We start from the raw sequence: 20,425 nt of genomic DNA on the forward strand, positions 1-20,425 counted from the left end.
TGAGTGCAATTTCCAAAACAAAACTGGCAAAAAATTCTGTTAGAAAAGAAATGAAAAAGGTAGGACATGATTGGCCCCTATTGTTTTACAATACAATTTAATCCAATGCTGAATTTACAATTAAAATTGAATGAATGTTCCAATTATCTGGTATTAAATATAGAACAAACAAGGGGTTTAAAAAACAAAACCTTTGTATCATAATCATAAATTAACCATATAGGAACATGTGAAGTCAGTTTCACATGAAACTCAAAATAAGAATAAATTATGTTTTCTCTGTATGTTAGCTGTTTAATTTATAAGCAAACAATGAAAAAATTATTAATATGCTACTATAGACTTCCTACTAACATCCACCATGTTACACATTTCTATATTTTTAGTAATAAAATTATCACATTGAATTGTACAATCTTTTCCTATTGAAATGTGTTCCCTTGTAATTATCGCATTCCACCCTGAAAGTATTTGTATTTAATTAATGTATTTGTTTAAGAAGTAGGTATAACAATTATGAAATAGGCAACTGATAAGCACAAATAAGTAAAACTTCTTAAGTATTTACAACAATTAGATAGCCAAGGCAATGCATAGTTTAATTTGCATTATATTATGTATCCCCATTCTGATCAATTGAAAGATACTGCCATTTATTCCCCACAACTCAACATCTTTTGGTCACTGGTGAACGAATCACAGTTTTAATGTAACTCTAATTCTCAGTGACAATATCTTCATACTAGTCTTTTACATTGCAACCTTATCATATGAACTTGGATGAAAGCTTCAGATATCTGATACTGCATACATTTATTTTTATTCCCTTGAGATCTTCTGAAGACAGTACTGTGGACAATGCCACACTTTCAAGTGAGCACCACTGGTTTATCTACAGTCTTTTACCTTAATCCCTCTCCCAAAACTAATTTCAGAACTTGACAATGAATATGACAATTGGCCTCATCATGACAAGAATTAAAAGCAAAACTTACCTTTCTAACTTAGTTTTCCCACAGTACATTCTTCTGACACACAGGCCCATAACACAGCCTCTCACGCACCCAAAGAGAAATAAGCAGGCAAACTATAAACCTATACAACTATTTCATTTACAGACTGTAGAAAAATTATTTCTATTTTTAAGTTCTTGGGAGGCACACAGATACTAGTCATGTGAACTCTTAAGTACATAGGCAGTTAGAAGTTTCAAATTCATCTGGTTAGTTTAATTACTTTTTTTTTTTTACATCTATAGTATTAAAGCAAAGTCAAATTCTGATGTTGTGTTAATTTAACAATCTGTATTTTATTCAGATGGAAGATCGTTTGTATTCTTAATAATTTTATCCTATACTCTGTTTCCTAAACTACATTCTTTAAAGTCCCTTTTAGGAATATACAATGTTTCCAGTTTCAACCTAGCTGTTACTATTAAATATTTTGGGATCAAAAATACCATACAGGACAATGATAGAAAATTGTTCCACGTGTAATGTACAAACCATTTTTCACAGTTCTAATTAATATTATATAAAAAGTCACAATTTAAGCAATAATAGATACTTGGTGTAATCAAGATGAAATTAAGTTCAGCCTTACACTTTCACATGTTAAGAGTCAAATCCAGGTTCAGTGTGCTGTTGTAGCCTAAGCAGGTATAGATATACACACTGCAAGAGCAGCAGTACGGTATACCCCGATGCTGGTAACAACTACCCCTGCACACTCACCCATGTACTGGTTATTCTGGCCTGAAGCACATATAATTTGAGCAAATCTAAATGTAGGGACCATAGCTGGATTGGCAACATGTGTAAAATGTCCTTTGACCTAGCACCCACAACACTTCTTGTGGATTTGTGGGGGGCATGGGGATGGGGTGGAGGCAGTCTAAGGACTGAGATAGTGTTCCATCTTCTGGGAATGGATTATTTTGTTAGGTACCTATGTACAATATTCTGACAGAATTTGCCTCACCTCGCCAAATCCTATTTACCTTATTCAAAATTGTATAAGCAAGATGAACAGGATTTGGCCCCAAATGGTTAACCCTTCAAGTAGCATAAGAGTAGTTCCAGTACACTTAGCCCATAGTTCCTAAATAACTTCATTTGCAAAATGAAAGCAGATCAGTGTTTGTTTATAGGGGAGTATCCGCTCATGAGAGAGAACTTTGCAAAAACAGACTACATTTTATTGTACATCTAGTTTTGGAATTGATATTCCAAAAGGAAAAAAAGAGTGAAATTATGTTTTTCCATGGTACAATTTTCTCCCAAACACAATTCAACACCAAAATGATTATCTGTATTTTTAGTTATTTACTACCTAGATACTACTACGATGATGAGTTTTAGAAATACCTAGCACACCCCTACCATGAGTGCATAGATGTCTATGTGTTATATGCATTGGCACGGATGCTGAACACCCACTTTTAACAAAAGGATAACTGTAGTCTTTACAGAGAATTATTATAGCAGACAAAAAGATTTTACAAAGGGCCACTTAAATGGTTTCACATAAACTGTGTGTCCAGGATCTTATATGAGAAGAGCAAAATAATCAAATAATGTTACTGCTGATTGAAGGGGGCAAGAACATCATTGTTATATTAAAATGAAATTATACTCAATTTTACATTGTTAGATTAAATCACTGTAGATCTGAGTTATTTATTTAAACTATACAATATAAAGTGTAAATGTAATTGTATTTAAATTAAATTAGCCAAACTAAATGATATACAATACTGACAGTGATAACACTACTGTAATAAGACTTCTGACTGTAAGTCAGTACAATGCAGTATATCCTAATAATGCACAATACTCAAAAATAGAATGTGGAGATTAGGAATTACTTAAGATGTAGTCATGATCCTTAACTATATTACACCAAATGGAAAACCGGACTGTGCAAAACTCAGTTTAATCCCAGTTGACTGGGTGACTCACTTTTATGCAACTCAGATTTCTAACACAATATCATGTTAATTGCCAGTGCTTAATATATAACTGTACTTGCCAAAGAACGCTCAGGTTATGAGAGTGCTACAAATGTTTGGCTGAAGAATGCCTGCATTTGCAGATAGTTTGAAAGGATTCCCTTTGTGACTGGGGTAAAGCACTTGCGTGACCAGTAAACATTGCTTTCTGCTTGACTTTGCCTTCTAATGGACACTGCCCCCTTGAGGTGTTCATTGTATTCAGAGAAAATTGTATGTGAAGGCTGTATGAATCTGTATAAGAGTGTGTTCTTCCTGTTTTGAGTGACTTCTTACCTAATCATTTTAGTTCATTTAATGGCTTAGTTCCACCCAGCTGAAGGGTGTATAAATCTTTATTAACAACAGGATCTTTAGATGTCAATTCTAGGCACGTTGCAGAGGAAATTGGGTGTGCATGTCCCATTTTCAATGAAAATTAGCAGCAGTCGCATAGAATCATAGAATATCAGGGTTGGAAGGGACCTCAGGAGGTCATCTAGTCCAACCCCCTGCTCAAAAGCAGGACCCACATGCTTAATTGTCCATGCACAGTGCTGCAACGAAGGTAGCAATTCTTAGAGAGTAAGGATGAAATCCAGGCCCCACTGAAGGCTATGGCAATACTTCCATTGACTTCCACAGGGCCAAGATTTCATCCTAAGTCTTTGGCAAAAATGCAATAAAAAGTCACATTATACAAAGAGCTGTGTTCAAGGCAACACAAGGAGCTGTGTCAGGAATGATCTAGTTAATGATCTGCCTTGAGTGCAGGGGACTGGACTAGATGACCTGTTGAGGTCCTTTCCAATCCTACACTTCTATGATATACAAAAGGTAAGGCCAGGAAAAGGTTAGTTTTGGGAATACTGTGTTTGTGACTGGTAATGGAGGCATCAAAACATCCCATCATTAATAGTCTGGAAAACCTATTCCATTTAAGTCCAGAGTTTTACCTTACGACTGATTCTTCCCTACCCATATCTGTGCGGTGGACCAAATTCTGCAGCCTTTACTCAGTCCTTATTCCTTAATCCAATGGGAATTTGTTGGACTGAACAGAAAAGATAATTTTTGTATCCACTCTGCTTTTGGCACCAGCAGTTCCGGCTAGCTCCAAGCAGGAGTTCTGCTTCCTGGGATTCTCAATATGGTGGTTGCCCCGGACACCTCTAGGGTGGGTTTCTTTTACAGCACAGAAGACTGTTTTGGGGTATATTAACTTGTAGTGTGTTCCTCTTCCTCTGCAGGTAGAAGCAAGACTATTGATGGGCCTGCCCCTTCCACCTCTGCTGACCTTGTACACTGCAAAGTCCCCATGGAGTGATTTCCAGTGAGTATGTAACAGAGGTGAAATCTTCCCTTTGTGTGTGTGTGGAGGATGCCCTGAGCAAGGCCCTCAGGACTGGCCTATAATGGACAGATAAGCTTCTGTATTTCTGCAGTTTGGCTCTTGAAATCCCTGTCACAGATCTACCTATAAAAATTAAATGTCTACATCATAAATCATGGGAACCTCTTTTCTAATAGAGGGAGAGAATTTTGAGGACTTGTTTGTGGACATCACTACCCAGAGGGGAAAAATATATATTTCATACTTTATATGTGCAATAAATTGTCATTAAATATCTTTCACCATATATAAAATCTCTAAAGAGAACAAAACTGACCAACTTTATGATGCCATGGCATATTACTAATATGTGGAGATTTATTAATAATAATCCTTGGCTGTTCCCTAGTGCCTCTTATCCCAAAGTCTCAAAGCACTTTAAAAACATTAATTGATTATTATCCCCATTTTACAGATGAGGAAACTGAAGAAGAGAGAAGTTAAGTGATTTGCCAAAAGTAACACAGCAAGTCAGTGGCAAAGTTAGGGATGGGACTGAGTCCCTGTTCTAACTGTGGCACAACATTATATCCCCACTAAGTAAATTCACTGTATCTTAAAGATGTTGTTTCACACCATGTATTTTAAAGATCATGAAAATTGGCCAGTTTTGTAAAATTAAAATTTTTACAATGGCAATTTCCCGCCCCACATAAGCAGAGAAGGCTGCTTAAAGGGTTAACTACACAGCTGTGTAAATAGAAGTTTTTTATTTATTCTTGCTGACACCTAATTATAATGTTTAAATACTAACTGGCACAGAAGATACTGAGCTAGCCCTGGATTCCCTTGTTTTGTTATTGGGCATGGCAATGGTACAACAAGATACTCCTACTGTGGCTTCAGGCAACTCATCTTCCTCAGTCCATTCATTAAGATCTGGATTATAGCACTGAATGCACTTCTTATATTTCTTTTCTATTTCATTCCAGCCACCCACCAAGTAAATTTTCCCATTCAGAGTGGAAGCCCCTGCAGTGCTCACTCCAGTTGGCAGGGGAGCAGCATAGTTCCACTGGCCAGCATAAGGATTGTAGCACTCAACAGGGAGGACATCAATCCTTTCACCTCGACCTCCCAGTTGGGACCCACCCATGATATAGACCCTCTCCCCAAGGGAAACAGCACAGTGCCATCCTCTTGGAGTGCTAAGGGTGGACTTATCCTGCCAGCTATCATTGCTGGGGTCATACATGCACACAGAGCGGGAGTAAGCATTGTTTATGTAACCTCCTGTGACCAGGATTCTACCATCTATGACTGCACTGGCATGGCAGCACCTTGCTACCTCCAGTGGAGCCTTCATTTGCCACTGGTTAACTGCCGGCACATAGCATTCCACTGAGGATAGACACCCTTCAGAGTTGCGACCACCCACTGCAAAAAGGAGGCCATTGAATACATTCAGGCTAAAATGGGTGCGCTTCTGATTCATGTTGGCCAGGTGAATCCATGTGTTGAAACGAGGATCATATCTGCAAGCATTAAGAAAAGAGAATAACTGATGCAATCAAAATACTCAAATATTTCTATGGGAAGGCCTACAACGTCACATCTGCCACTCTATAGTTAAAATTGTGGGGGCTTCTAAATCACTGTTTAATTTGTCTTGTCTGGCTATTACAGTGGTTCTCAAACTTTTGTACTGGTGACCCCTTTCACATAGCAAGCCTCTGAGTGTGACCCCCCAGCTTATAAATTAAAAACAATTTTTAATATATTTAACACCATTATAAATGCTGGAAAAGCGGGGTTTGGGGTGGAGGCTGACAGCTCGTGACCCCCCATGTAATAACCTCATGACCCCATGAGGCCCCCAGTTTGAGAACCCCTGGGCTATTACAATTCACTTGAACTGAAAGTTGGAGTTTTGCTAAATTTCAGTAAAAATAGGTTTCATTCTTTAACAGGTGAAAAATGTATCTTTGTAATTCAAAAATAGTTTTGTCAATTAAATCTGGCATGTATTTAGCATATAATTTGATCTAATTACCTTCAGTAATTTGATTTTTTTAAAAATCAACCTCCTAAGAACCTTGGAAAGTGACTATTGTGCCTGTACAGTATTTAATTTCAAATACAATTTTCTATTTTTTATAATTTAACTTCAAATGCGTCTTGTAATATGCATCTCAAGATTTTACATGCCCAGTCTTTAAAAGTGACATAGTGGCTCCTTTGTAATAAATACAATGATGTATTTATTAAATTTGTTCTCATACAATCTGTACTGTAGCTGGTCATACGTTATTTTAAAGCCATGTATTGCTGCCACTGAAGTTAATAGGAATCTTGCCAAACACTCCAATGTGTGACATATTGGGCCTTTTGGCAGTAATAATTGAGAATTTACATGGCACTTTGTAAGTCTCTCTATCTTCAAAGCACTATACAAGCATTTTAAACTGTATATTTGTTGTGTCAGTAAAAAGATGCATTTTAAATATCTAGGGCCAACTTGGCAACTACTTATTAAGGCAAAAAATCCTTACTCAGAGAAAGTTTCATTAATTTCATTGGGACTGTTAGTATCAGTAAGAATTTGTAGGATCAGGTCATTATACAAAAGAGTTTTTACAGTGCATTATATCAAAGATGCAAACAAGTGTTTAAAAATGATCAAACATCTGATGAATACACTAAAACACACATAACACTGAAGGTCATAAACTACCTTTGATTTGCAATGCAAATCCTGTGGATATCAGTGGTCATGCCACATGCTCAGGCACAGAGAGATGAGGGGTACATATAACCCTAGGCTCATGATGCAGATGAGCCAAAGCAAGGTATTTCAAAGCTAAAGCTGATAATCTGTTTTATACTCATGATGTTGTACTTAATTTTCCAATACAGGAGAAAACAAGGAAGAGCTTCAGCTTCTGAGGGCTGCTTTCACATTATGAAAAAGTCTCTAACATTCCATTTATTATTGATTCTGCATATTAATATCTATGATATTTTATGTATTTCCTTTCATTCTATTCGTTTTAAATAAGATATAAATGAAACTAGGATCTTTGTTTCTTAACACCTCAACTGGTTCCACAGGTCAGTTGCCTGCTGGAAGTGACATTCTCTGTTCAAAACATTAAGCATCTCCACAGCAATCAATTCTGAGGTCACAAATAGAAAACTATGACTTCTTTGGAAGGATAAGAGGTGAAGCAAATAAATTGCTAGGCCCACATGTTCCTGTCTTCAGAGAGTACAGAGACCAGCAGATGGGTAGAGCTCACATAAAAAAGGAGCTGGGGACAACCTCTTGGAAGGGATATATAAATAGTAAGAGTTAGGTCTTGTCTGACATTTTACATCCATATCTCTGAAAGCAATTATACAAATGCAGAGAAGTGAAGTGACTTGCTCAAGGTCAATGGCAGAGCTAGGAATAGAATTCATGTTGGGTCACACTGACTTCTGTGACTGTGGTATTATTCCAGCTTGCTGTTTAATTTCCACCATGCAGTCCATATAAAATAATCTGTGGGCTGAGTTCTGCTGCGTAAAGGTCAGGCAGGGCCTGAAATAAGGGTGTGTGGGGGGGGGTAGCTGGGGGACTATCTCCTCTGTGCAATGTTTTTCTCTAGGAAATTGGCATAAATGACTAAATCGACCAACCAAACAACAGAGGAAGTTAGTGCTGCATTAGTTCTCCCTGTACACTCTCTGACCACCCTTCTAGGAGGGGTTATTTGGGCATTCCTGGTGGGGGCTGTCCTCAACAGCAGCAGAGTAACAGCTGTGTGTGCTGGGAAGCTGCTCAAAGAGAGGCATACAATTTATGCTCATATATTATTATTATTATTATTAGATATATACTGAGATCTATGAGTTTTCCCATTTCTGGACCATTTCTGGGGCCATAATGTGCCATTAATTTTTAGGCAGAACACTTTTAAAAATCAGTAGAACGTTCCCCTTTAAAATAATTTGACCTGAGGCCTCTAGGTTGAGATCTCTTTGTGTTCTACATTACCGCCACTCATGTAGTTCTAGGGGGACAGTGCACTGGAACCGCAGTCTTTGGAAACTATGCAGCATTTTGTGTATTTGACCCAGATGGGAACAACATAGCATTTAAGAAGCAAAGATATTGCTTCTAAACCTATGGCGTGAGAAATAAAGACCAAAATAAATGAAATATAGAAAAAATGTTGAAAATAAAAAAAGAATCAATCATTTCTAAAAGATGTTCTTCAAAATTTTCCACAAGGCATCAACAGCTCTTGAACTTGAAGAATTCTTGCCTTGTTTGGTCTGTCACAATATTAATGCTACTTACAATTTTCCTGCGTTTTAATATTTAAATAGCCATTATTCATTTAATTTTGGCTTGACGTAGATTTTCTGATTTGGAGGTGTTGTTCTTTATACATTTGTGATTATGGATGGATATTTTGCATGACTTTAGTCGTACGTTTGTAATAGCTAAAATTTTAAATATCTAATAAAATTATTAGCAGGGAAGAAAAAAGATGTTATCTGGTTTTGCTAAGTTTTGCACTCAAACTTGGATTTGCTCCTGCACAATGTGGAATCTGCCTCTCCTTCCCTTGTAAATAACCATTTACCTGCAGAAATTGCTGACAGCATGCTTGGCCTGGTTCCTGGCATCATTCTGGTCTTCACCACCAGCCACATAGAGAAATCCATCCATCACAGTCACACACTGATTAAAACTTTTAGCAGGCATTTCAGTTAGCTTCTTCCATCCATTATCAGGATCTCTGTATAAGATGTCTCTGCTAAGGGACTTTTCTGTTAATGCTGGGCGTCCCCCAACAGTAACTAGGACTCTGAAACCTCCACGAATCCTTGTTCTTCTAGACTGCAGTGTATTCTGATTATATGGAAGCAAGTGATAGTTCATGGCATCCACTAGAAGTCGGTGGCAGTCTGTGTCTTGCATCATTCTTGGTACAGTTTGAACATAATTGACCAAGTCTTGAGCAGAGATGGTACCAAAACGAATGTTGCCCAAGAGATCTGCAGCATACTTTGCTCTTTTTTGGTCAAATTCCAGCCATTTTATTGCTATCTGGAATGCAGCAATTTCAGAAGGCAACTGCAAATCGTCATCTGCAAGGAGTTCATTGAGCTGATCAAAAGTAAGTTTTAAGAACTGATCTGTTTCTGAAAACTCAATGAAGTTGTCTCTAATAAATTTCTGGGCTGCTTCCTTGGTGTTTTTTAGTCCATATGTCTCTGCAATATTGGCAATATACATACAGTTCTCAACATTGATTTCTTGCATCAAAAAATCAGAGCACATCTTTACAAGGGTGTGAATCTGAAGATAGACTGCTGTGGAAATTATACTACCTATTGTGTAGAGTGAAAGAGTTAGCTTTCCATTGTAAGCATAAGTGATAACAGTGGCTAGGCCCAATGGGGATACGTCATTGAGATCTACTCTTTGAGTAGATGGATCTTTCTTTAAAATGTTATGAAAGTAGTCACTGCATGAAGCCATCACCACCTTGTGAACACTGAAGGATTTGGTTTTGGTACCAATAATCAAGTCACAAAGAAAATTTTCCTGCCTCATTCTGCTTAGCCCTTCCAAGAGATTTGGGCTATAAGAAGAATCAGAAACCTCAGCTGAGATGCAGCTGAAACCATTTCCTCCATCTAAGAACCCGTTCAAACCATTTAGTTTACTTAGGGGGCCATCCTCCACAATTATAGTCATCTCATTGATATCGCCTTTGTTTTTTTTTACATTCTTCTTTTTAGGTGCCATGACTGCAATGGAATATCACAGCCAAGAGCTTGCTGAAAAATACAATGATAAAGTTTAGAATTACATTTCAGTTATAAGTATTTAACATCTGACTGATGACCCAACAGAGTTTAAACTTTATCAATAAATGGAACCACGGAAAGAACAGAACACAAAGTAACATATCTTACTACTGCCTGAAGACTTAAAATTGTGTGTTTTATTGGCCTGCATTGGAGTGTGGTTGCTAATAATAAATACTGAATATGATTCTTCTGGAATGATAGTTATATAGAAAGAATGCATTTAAAATTAACTCTTGTTTATAACAAGATCACAAAAATCAAGTTTCTCCAAGAATGAGTTTAGGATGCAAATTCAGTGGAATTGCAGGAGTTCCCTAAATCCAAATTTAGAATAGTTTCTATTTCTCAGAAGTAAAATGAGTTTGGCTAAGTATAAACTTTTAAAAATAGAATAATATTTTAAAATCAGGACCCAGACCTATAATTTTTTTAGACAAACAAACAAACAAACAATAAAGGTATAGGATCTGATTCTGTTCTTGCTTTCAGAAGTGTTATTCCCAATTTACAGTGGTGTAAATGAGTTCAGAATCTGACACACGGAAATTAAAAATGTGGAAAGTTTTCCACAACTAAAGAGTATGAAACATATTGGGGGAAAGTGTATTTTTGTCATGGTTTTCTGTATTTTTAGACTGAGGATCTGAGCCTGAGTGCTTTCAGGATTGCGACTTTAAATTTATTAGGCTTATGGAATACTATTTCCATGCCATTCACAAATGCCCTTCTACATATAATTTACTTCACAAGCTTTCCCATATTTATATCATACTGTCCATAAGTTGAAATTATGGTTTCTAAAGTTTCAGCGTCAATTATTGAGGGTATTTCTAAAAAAAGAAAAAAAGGCTAACTTTGTTTTGTAAAAGAATGTGTACAAATTGATACAGACTTAGCAACAGGTATTAGCTTTAAGAAGCCATTTCTCTGTGTGAAGAGAATCCTCACTTTTATATAATAATGTTAGATTAATTGTTTAAATTATGCATATAAACTATGGGCAAATTCCTGCTCCCACTGAAATCAGTGGCCAAACTTCTGCTGAATTCAGTGGGAAGGCCCTGTGTGTTCTTCAGAGGAGTTATTTCATTTACAAAATATAAGCAAATACACATTAAAGAAAGGTCCTTGTCTGGAATAATACATCAATGAAATGAGTCACTGATACTAATCAAATACAGCATTATACCTAAGATACACTATTTTCTTGCATTCTGACACCATTTCGTCATATTCTAGTCCTAACCTCCTAGACAAGGATAGAACATGGAGGAATGCTATGTAACGATAAAATAAACAGTGGCATCATTTACTAGATTTTTTTAATAATTAAGCCTCTCCAGCAATATTTCCTTGTAAAATCTCATCATATTCAACTTCCCCAAAGCATGCAGCTTATAATAAGTCAGCATTTTAATTATAGAAAGGAATGGTTAGTTCCGCTGTAAGAACCAGGCTTTTTTTTTTTCCTGCTTGGTGATGACTATGTGCAGTGCGAGAGAGGCCCATGTGTGCCGAAAACGTCAGTGTCTCAGTGTCACTGCATGCCAGAATGAGCTGAGATTCCAAAATGTCTCCTTGCCAAAGAGGTGGGTCAGCTGCTCCCCTTCTCCCTGCCCACCCCGGCTGCATTCCAAGAGCTGCATCTGTTGAAACCTATCAGAGTCAGTTCTAGGAATAGTAACACTCACACAGCAGCTTGCCATTTTAAGACAGGTTCAATTTAAGGTGTATTTGCCACTTTGGACACACTTGATTGTTTCAAATGACAGTTTGCAACCTATTTAAACAGAAAGTGCAATGTATATTTCATTGTTACAGACTGAAAAAAGAGACCAAACTTTGGATGTGTTTACATATTCTATTCACAAACTTTATAGATGGCTAGATAATATTACCTTGGCAAGCATAACTGTGGCTTTAAATATTTTCAGAGATACTTAAACTTTATAAAGTTTAACACATGCACCATTTGTTCATGAAAACAAGAATTATTTTTAGATCCAATAATTTTAAATGTTGTTTGTTATAAAAAATATTTCTCCAAAGTTTTCATTACCATGTACTTTTCTATCAACAGAAATTTAATGATCTAGTTTATTTGATAAGCAGCCAATGAGTTAAATGCAAAAGCATTTGAAGGAAAAGCAAAGGGAAATGCAAAAGCAAAGAAACATATCAACCACCACACCATGAAAATATCATAATTTTATTTTTAAGTTTTGCAAGCCTCGGGTGATTTGGTTTTCTACAGACTTTTTCCTTTCCATAGATAGAAGAGGCTATGTTGATTTCAGCTGAGGAATAATTCATGACAAAGGACATTCCAGGTCCAAAAATGTACTAGATACGGGGCGGGGGGGAAACTATCCTAGAAACATGATGAATATGACCAACAATGGCAACAGCAGGAGCAACCTTACCTTCCTCAGCAATGCACTGTCTACAGCTGTCCAACTAGGTATCAGTAGGAATGTCCGTTCCTAGGAAGAATGAGAAGAGAGAGAATGATAAAGAGAGAGAGAGATCAGAGGCCACCTGACAAGTCCCAGCAATTGCAGTTTCTAGCGTGACCCTTTGCTGTCACAGTGAATAAAAGAGGCTGGTGTCTGCGCTCTGGGGCCCTTTAAAGTGATCCCTCCTCCTCGTCTCTCTCTCTCTCTCTCTGCCACCCAGGGAGGTTAGGTTTCCTTTGCTTGCCTAACTTTTAAAAATGAAGGGAACAAACTTGTCTCTCAGATATAAACACAGATATGCAAGGGAAATATAGGGCAAGTTCCTGGAAAGGACATTCTTCTCCCGTCCACCCTCATGCCAACCTCTCGGGGAGAAATTGTTTATGATAACTGTATTATTTGTCCCAGATGGACAAAATACAACCTGATTCAGACCTCTTCTCTCCACCATCTACAGTGTAGGTTTCTTTCTGTCACTATGAGTTTAAGTAAATACAGGCCACATATCTTATTCAGATAGAGGATCATCATCACAAAAGTGCTGTGGACTCCCACAATAACATAACTGCATTCCTATTCCAAAGAAATGCAGATAACCTTCTCCCTACAAGACAAGGGGTACTGAGTATCCCAGGGGGACTAGTAATGGGATACTGAACCCTTCATAGGTTAATGGTTCAAACATAGATCATGATTCTGCCACTGAGTTTTACCCAGAACAAGAGGATTTCTTTGCAAGCCTGATGGTGAAATATGTCCTTCAAGCCAGTAGTGACCAAGAACAATTACCATAAGTGACTTGTGTAAACTGAGTTCAGTTCCTACTGGACAGCTGACCACATCTCAGAAACAAACAAATCTCCATCATGATTGGCACCAGCTGACATTTTTCAGATACTGAATGGACACAGAATCCTTTCACTTCTGCAAGAAGTATCTCCAGAGTAGGGTTGATACAGTTGACAAGGTAGTGATTCAGGGAAGCTTGCAATGCCTCTATCGGTTTTATTTCTATACCGTAGATAAAAAAGATAACTTCAGCCTCCTGAGGTCCATCAACTTTCATCAGTGATAGCCCTACTACAGTCACAACCCCTCCACAATGAGAGCCGTCCAAGCAAAATACAAGTACATCAGGATGTGGTTTTGGCCATTCAGTACATGGTGCTCTTTCCCCTGAGTTCATACTGAACCAAATCCCCATCATAGTGCTAGGGTGTGCTGTGTGGCTAGAGCTGCCATCTTTTGGATAAGATGTGCAGTATGCAAAACCAAGGCTCTGACAAGTTGTCATCAGAAAAATATTCCATGGTACATTTTCAAGAATAGGAGCATTAACCCCAGTAGGAAAGACAATTCAAATGTAATGGTAATTCCATTCTACCTACCTAAAAATCCCTTTGTTAAATAGAATTGATACATTAATTTTTAACCCCCTTATTAATATTTCTTTAAAACATGAAAGATGTTATATAACTATAGCAATTTTCATTATAATTAAATTAACTTTTTAAAATCCACTGCATACAATGAACTCAAGCATTTTTTGCGAGTGAGTCATTCAGCTTCATAGATTTAGGGGAAAGCTTGGCCCCATTCAATTCAGAAGCAAAACTCCCATCAGGAGGAAAGCTGTCTAATGGTTAGGGTGCTAGCCTAGGACTCAGGAAGCCTCGGTTCAATTCATTGCTCTACCAAAGGCTTCCTATGTGACCATGGACAAGTCATTGAATCTCTCTGTGCCTCAGTTCCCCATTTCCACCTCACAGGGGTGTTGTGAAGCTAAATACATTAGAGACTGGGAGATGTTCAGATACTACAGAGATGGGGGGCATATAAGTACCACAGGCAGAATGGAGTCAGGATTTAACCTTCTGTCCTGTTGCTGTGTTATCAGGTAACAAAAATGCCAAACAACTTATAACAGCAGGTTGTTGTACCCTAGTATCAGTAAGTGCGCTGGGCTTCCAACGCCAGCATTGGTTCCAGTCCATCATCTGTAGCACCTCTTATGAGAGAAACTCCTCATCCATTTATGTGACCTTGGCACTGATGTATTGGTGGACTTCACGGTTTTACTCTTCCCACCCTAAGGACAGAGCCTTTCCAGGACATTTTGGCACAAGGTGCAGCTTTCCCCCTCCGACACAATTCAAAAGACAAACCCTAATTACATCTGCTTGTTAAACAATGCACTGTTTATTTAAGAAAAATACGTAAAATAAAGTAAAGCATTTACTCTTCATCACACATAGATTCATATAGGGGCATGCGTTTCCACCAATATGTCAAGTCACTACTGTTTTCTGAAAATTCTCTTATTCCGTGATACCCACAATAAGTGAGTAAAATCTGTTGAGTGGACCAGATCCTCAGCTGTGGCTGAGTAGTACTTGAAGAAGTGGGATGGGTAGAAGGGTGAAAAGGTGCCTTTTGTGACCAACTGCTCCTGAATTATCCATCCACCAGGCTGCAGCCTGGTAAACAGTGGCTGTGGCCTTCTGCAGATGGGGGGGAGGGGGTCCTGTGATGGGTTGGAGCCCCCGCATCCAGGGTGCCACCTGATGTGCTGGGATCTCTCTGAGCCTTCCCTTTCCACTAGCCTGGGTTTCCTCACCCTATTCTTGATGTGCTAGGCTCTCAAGCCTTCTCCAGCACTCACACAGGTAAGGCCATACCCAGATGCAGACACAGACTGGAATCAGCTCTGCGTGGGAGCCCTTAGCTAGGAGAAGGACCAGCACTCATGTGCACACACCCTTTGGGGTATAAACCAAAAATAATATTGTTTTGTGCTGTATAGAAAGAGCTGCACAGCGCAAGCTCATAAAAATTCACCCTCTCCCTCAATGTGGAGAGCTATGCACAGCTTTTTACTCCCTGAAGATATGAATTGCAAAACCTGGGTTTTGAAATAAACAAGAAATAAGTTTATTAACTACAAAAGGTAAATTTTAAGTGATTATAAGGGATAGCAAACAGAACAAAGCAGATTACTCAGAAAATAAAACAAAACACACAAACTAAGCTTAATACACTTAAGAAACAGGTTACAAAGTATGATTTCTCACCCTAAATGTTGTTTTAGGCAAGTTGCAGAGCTTCTGTAGTTTAGAGTTCCAGTTATTTCTCTTTACAGACTGGACCCCATCTCCTCCTGGACTCAGCCCTTGCCTTTCCCTTTCCCTTTCAGTGTTTTTAGCTATCTTCCTTCTTGGACTGGGAGGCAATGGAGAAGAGTCCTGATTGCGTTACTTCCCAGCCTTAAATAGAATTTACATAAAGTGGGAATCTTTTGTTTCCCAGTCTGACCCCTTACCTCCTCTTAACGGAAAAACACTGAAAGCCCCAGATGGGCGTCTAATACCAGGTGACCCGATCACCTGACCCTGTAGTGTCAAAGCAGAAAGCCAGTGAGCTTCTCAGGAAGGTGGGAGATTAGTATCTTCCAAGTCTTATTGTTCTTCCTAATGGCCCATTGAGGATAATTACCTATTGTCTGGTGGGTGTTCCCCCAAATACACACACAGTTGTAATTGTTACATTGTCAATATTCCTCAGATACAGAAATGATATATACACACAAATTGGATAATCACATTCAGTAGATCATAACCTTTCCAATGATACCTCACATGACCCATCTTGCATAAAACATATCTTAGTTATGCCATATTCACATCATAACAATATTTCTATGAAGAATATGGAGTGCAGTGTCACAGGGGCATAAGGGACTTCCAGCCACACCGCTTCCTCAGGCCCACATCATCCATGCCATGCCAGACAGTAGAACTCACTACAACAACTTTATGCCACGCCGCCTGAGGATTCTAATAGGCAAGGAGGATTCTCCAGTGGCCAGCTAAGCAATCTTAATGTTGGACTGGATCTGGATCTATATAAAATTGATTTTATATAATTTTAATTATATAAAAATTAAAAAAAGAAATAAGATAATAAAAAATGCTTAACAGAGCCACCAATAAGGACATATGCCTAAAATGAGTTGCTGTACTACTGTATTGCTGCAACTCTCATCTTACTCCCCATCCCCTACCCTACTGTGTGTCACCTTCATTCTCCTTCACCTCTCATGTCATGTTTGAAGAGCGTAAGGTCTTCCAAGTAGGGATCATGTCCTTTCATATTATTTAGGAAGCACCTGTGTTTGCTACAGAATAATAATATTATTTTTGGACATGTCTGGACTTGTCCTTTCTAGCACCCTCTACTGGAGGAGTTTTGTTGTTTAGTGAAAACCTGGAATGCTATCATAGGGAGACACGACAACAAACTTCATGATGATGAGAATATTATAAAAATAATTGACCACCAAATTCGCTCTCTCTAGGTACTTTATATAATTATTATCACCATAGATCCTAATGGATTTTTGTCCTCACTACTCCTGTGAAATAGGGAAACCTTATCTCCATTTCACTAAACGGGAACTGATGTGCAGGTTAAGCAAGGTCACACAGAAAGTATGTGGCTGAGTCCAAAACTGAACCCTGCTCTCTTGAGTCCAGTGCCCAATCCACTAGGTCACCCTTCCACCATGCTGAAGATGGTAGGACTACATAAATTAACTTCATCCAGAGCTTAATTTGTGCTAAGGCTTTCCCGGGCTGAGCCCTGTCACAGCAAGGTTTGGCAGTTCATAGCCCCAGCACCTCTGGGCTTGCTGCATCACTGATGAACGTAAAAAAATTGTGTGAGCCCTAGCATTTAATTGCTTGAGCTCCAGCACCTCTTTCATTACAAATTAAGCACTGATGGCACCTACAAATCAATGTCTCTGAAATCATGGCATCTTCAAAGCTTCCTAGGTGTTTTAATGGTTGGTGGACGGGGCAGGGTCTGCTTTGGTGGTGGTGGTAGCAAGAGCAGCCAGAACATCCTCCACCACTGCCTGGGTATAAACCCTGCCAGGGAGAGGGGCGTGAAGAGTGCTTAATTTGTAATAAAAGGGGTGTTGGAGCTCAAGCAATTACATGATAGGGCTCAAGCAATTTTTTTACATTCTTAACTGATGCAGCAAGCTCAGAACTGAACTGCCAAGCAAGCCCAGAACTGAACTTGGCTATGAACTGCCAAGCCAAGCCTTGTGGTGCCAGCGTTCAGTTCTGGCACGCCCTCACACAAATTAAGCCCCGCCATAGTGACGATGGTGGTAGTGGTGGTGGATGAGAAGAAAAAGGCAAGCAAAGGCTTTGCCTTCTTCATGTCTGCTCCTTAAATAGAAACAATACTGGAAGAACCCCTCATCCAGTCACTGGGGAGCATAAGAGAAGAGACGGGAGGAATATGGGCTGTTTAGAGAGTCGCAGACTTAACCCAGAGAGCGTAACGAGAGAGCCCAAAATTAACAAGGGGTCGGGGGTGTCCATGTGGGCTCTGCTCCTCCAAGCTGGAGAAAAGACAAACTGGAGCTGGGTGAAAATGTGAGGACAAAATAAAATCATCAACAACAGAGCCGAGTTTTCCTGAAAATGTTCCATTAGGTTGTGGGAGAGACATAGCTTTGATTGGCCCAAGTTGGGGGAGAGAAGCAGGCTGTGCAGCTGAGCTCTGTACAGGCTCCAAAGCTTTGCTCTCTCCAAAGGTGAAAGTAACTTGTAGCTCAGGAAAGCTCATGCTCAAATAAATTGGTTAGTCTCTAAGGTGCCACAAGTACTCCTTTTCTTTTTTTAAAGAACTTACTGGTCCAATGCAGGGCGACCAGGGTCCTGGGCAAGGTTGCAGGAGTGGCTCTGGGCCCCCTGAAGGGGAGGGTGCTTGGGTGGAACTGGCGGAGCTGGGGCCAGAATTCCCCAGACAGCCCTTCAGCGCTGCCTGGCCTGTGCTGCGCTGCTGGGAGCCCCGGGCCCTTTTAAATCGCCTGGACCTGGGGCAGCTGCCCCTTTTGCCCCCGCGTCAGCGGCCCTGCCAGAGCGCTTTAACGTCGGCTGTGTGCCGGCCTGTACTGGCGGCCACTTTCTTACCGGTACCCGGCACTGGCCCACTTTCATCTCCGGCTTTCTCCTCCCACAGAAGTTGGTCCAATTGCAATGCTATGCCCAGCCCTCCCCCACCTGCCCTTCTCTGATCCTGGGACCCACCGGGCTACGACAGCACCGCCCACAACCAGAGGGACTTGACAATACAATTCATTGGGGCTCTAGGTGGACGAAGCGGGGGCGGGGAAGGGAGGAGAGGCGTGCCGAGAGAGGGGGAAAGGCTGGACGGGGAGGAAGGGGCGCCCCCAGGCAGAGCGGGTGGAAAGCGGCGGCACTGACGGGCGGGCGGGCTCAGCAAGCCGTGAGGGCCGGGGCCAGCAAGCGGGGCTCCGGGCGGCCCAGGCTGCCAGGGCTGAGCCCGGGGAGAGGCGCCTCTCAGAGCCCCGCCCCGCCAGCGGGCGCGGAGGGACGGGCCCGGCCGCTGCTATAAGAGGCGCCGCCGGGGGGCAGGCGCGGCCCGCCAAGAGCTCGGAGCTGCGCGGGCGCGGGGCTGCTGGGCGCGGCAGGGCTTTGCTATGGCAGAGGCTGCGAGCGTGGTGCCGAGGGTCTTGTATCTGAAAGAGCGGCTCGGCCAGACTCAGGATCCCCAAAAGGTACCGCCTCGCTCCCGCGCCCCGGGAGAGGAGGCTGGAGTCAGCGCCCTGCGGGGGGTGCTGGGCTGGGGGCTGTTTCTGGCTGACTGCCCCCCCCCCATGACTCCCGCACACAAGCTGCGGGATCCCTCTGGCAGGTCCCCCTGCAAGGCGAGTTTGTGGTTTCACTGACTTCATTGCCTTCAGCTGATAACCCCTGGCTGCTTTTCACTTAAGCTTCTGCTTCATCCTAGGAGCACCTAGATCCATTTATCCCCCATGGCACTTGTTAGGCCTGAAACTTCCCCTGCTTTAGCATTGCGCAGCCTAGTGCTGAATGGCCTGCGTGGTCCAAGCAGAGCTATTTTTTAAAGTGCCTGAACAAGAAATTAAAAAGCCATTTTGACAAAAAAAGGAAAGCTATCCTGCTGCAGGCCTGTGGCAATGAGTCGGGGCGGGCAAACTTTTTGGTCCGAGGGCCACATTAGGTTTGCAAAACCGTATGGAGGGCCGGGTAGGGAAGGCTGTGCCTCTCCAAACAGCCTGGCCCCTGCCCTGTATCTGCCTTCTCCTACTTCCTGCCCCCTGGCTGCCCCCCTCAGAATCCCTCGCCCACCCACCCCTGCCTCTTGTCCCCTGCCTGCCCCCTCCCGGGACTCCCTGCTCCTAACTGCCCCCTGGAATCCCACCCCATCCAACTTCCCCTCCCCCTGACCCCTATCCACACCTCTGCCCCCTGACTGACAGGCCGCCCAAGACTCCATGCCTATCCAAACCCTCCTGCTCCCCTAACTGACCCCCCAGGACCTCCTCCAACTGCCCCTGACTGCCCCCCGGGACCTGTGCCCCTTATCCAACCCCTCTGCCCCCTTACCATTGTGCTCAGAGCACTAGGAGCTCGCAGCCCTGCCACCCAGCCAGAGCCACCACACCGCCAGGCTGCCCAGAAGGAGCGGTGGAGCACAGAGGTGAGGCAGGGGGGATAGCGGGGAGGGGCCGGGGACTAGCCTCCATGGCTGGGAGCTCAAGGGCCAGGCAGGATGGTCCCGTGGGCCGGATGCGGCCCACAGGCCGTGGTTTGTCCACCTCTGCAATGAGTGGATGCCTACTGGAGAGACTCCAATGTCTGTCTGACGTGCACAGCAAGTCTAATAGAAAGACGCCTAGAGGGAGGTGCTACAAACAAGCTTAAAAAGCAATAG

At 41.3% G+C, this 20,425-nt stretch overlaps 2 protein-coding genes across 2 annotated transcripts in view; one reads left to right on the forward strand and one right to left on the reverse strand.

Moving 5' to 3' along the window:
- Nucleotides 1–5,124: 5,124 nt before the first annotated feature.
- KLHL31 (kelch like family member 31) lies at nt 5,125–10,128 on the reverse strand. The gene is made up of 2 exons (XM_077811581.1): nt 8,957–10,128; nt 5,125–5,857 (listed from the first exon to the last, which is right to left on the reverse strand). The coding sequence occupies exons 1-2, from the start codon at nt 10,126–10,128 to the stop codon at nt 5,125–5,127; spliced, it is 1,905 nt and encodes a 634-aa protein (XP_077667707.1).
- A 9,038-nt stretch (nt 10,129–19,166) lies between these two features.
- Nucleotides 19,167–20,425, forward strand: part of LOC144261996 (elongin-A-like) — a 34,238-nt gene continuing 32,979 nt past the window's right edge. Inside the window, exon 1 of the mRNA XM_077811582.1 lies at nt 19,167–19,244. Coding sequence (XP_077667708.1) covers nt 19,167–19,244 — 78 coding nt within the window. The remainder of the gene's footprint in view (nt 19,245–20,425) is intronic.

Source organism: Eretmochelys imbricata, chromosome 3, assembly GCF_965152235.1.
Source record: "Eretmochelys imbricata isolate rEreImb1 chromosome 3, rEreImb1.hap1, whole genome shotgun sequence".
NCBI lineage: Eukaryota > Metazoa > Chordata > Testudines > Cheloniidae > Eretmochelys > Eretmochelys imbricata.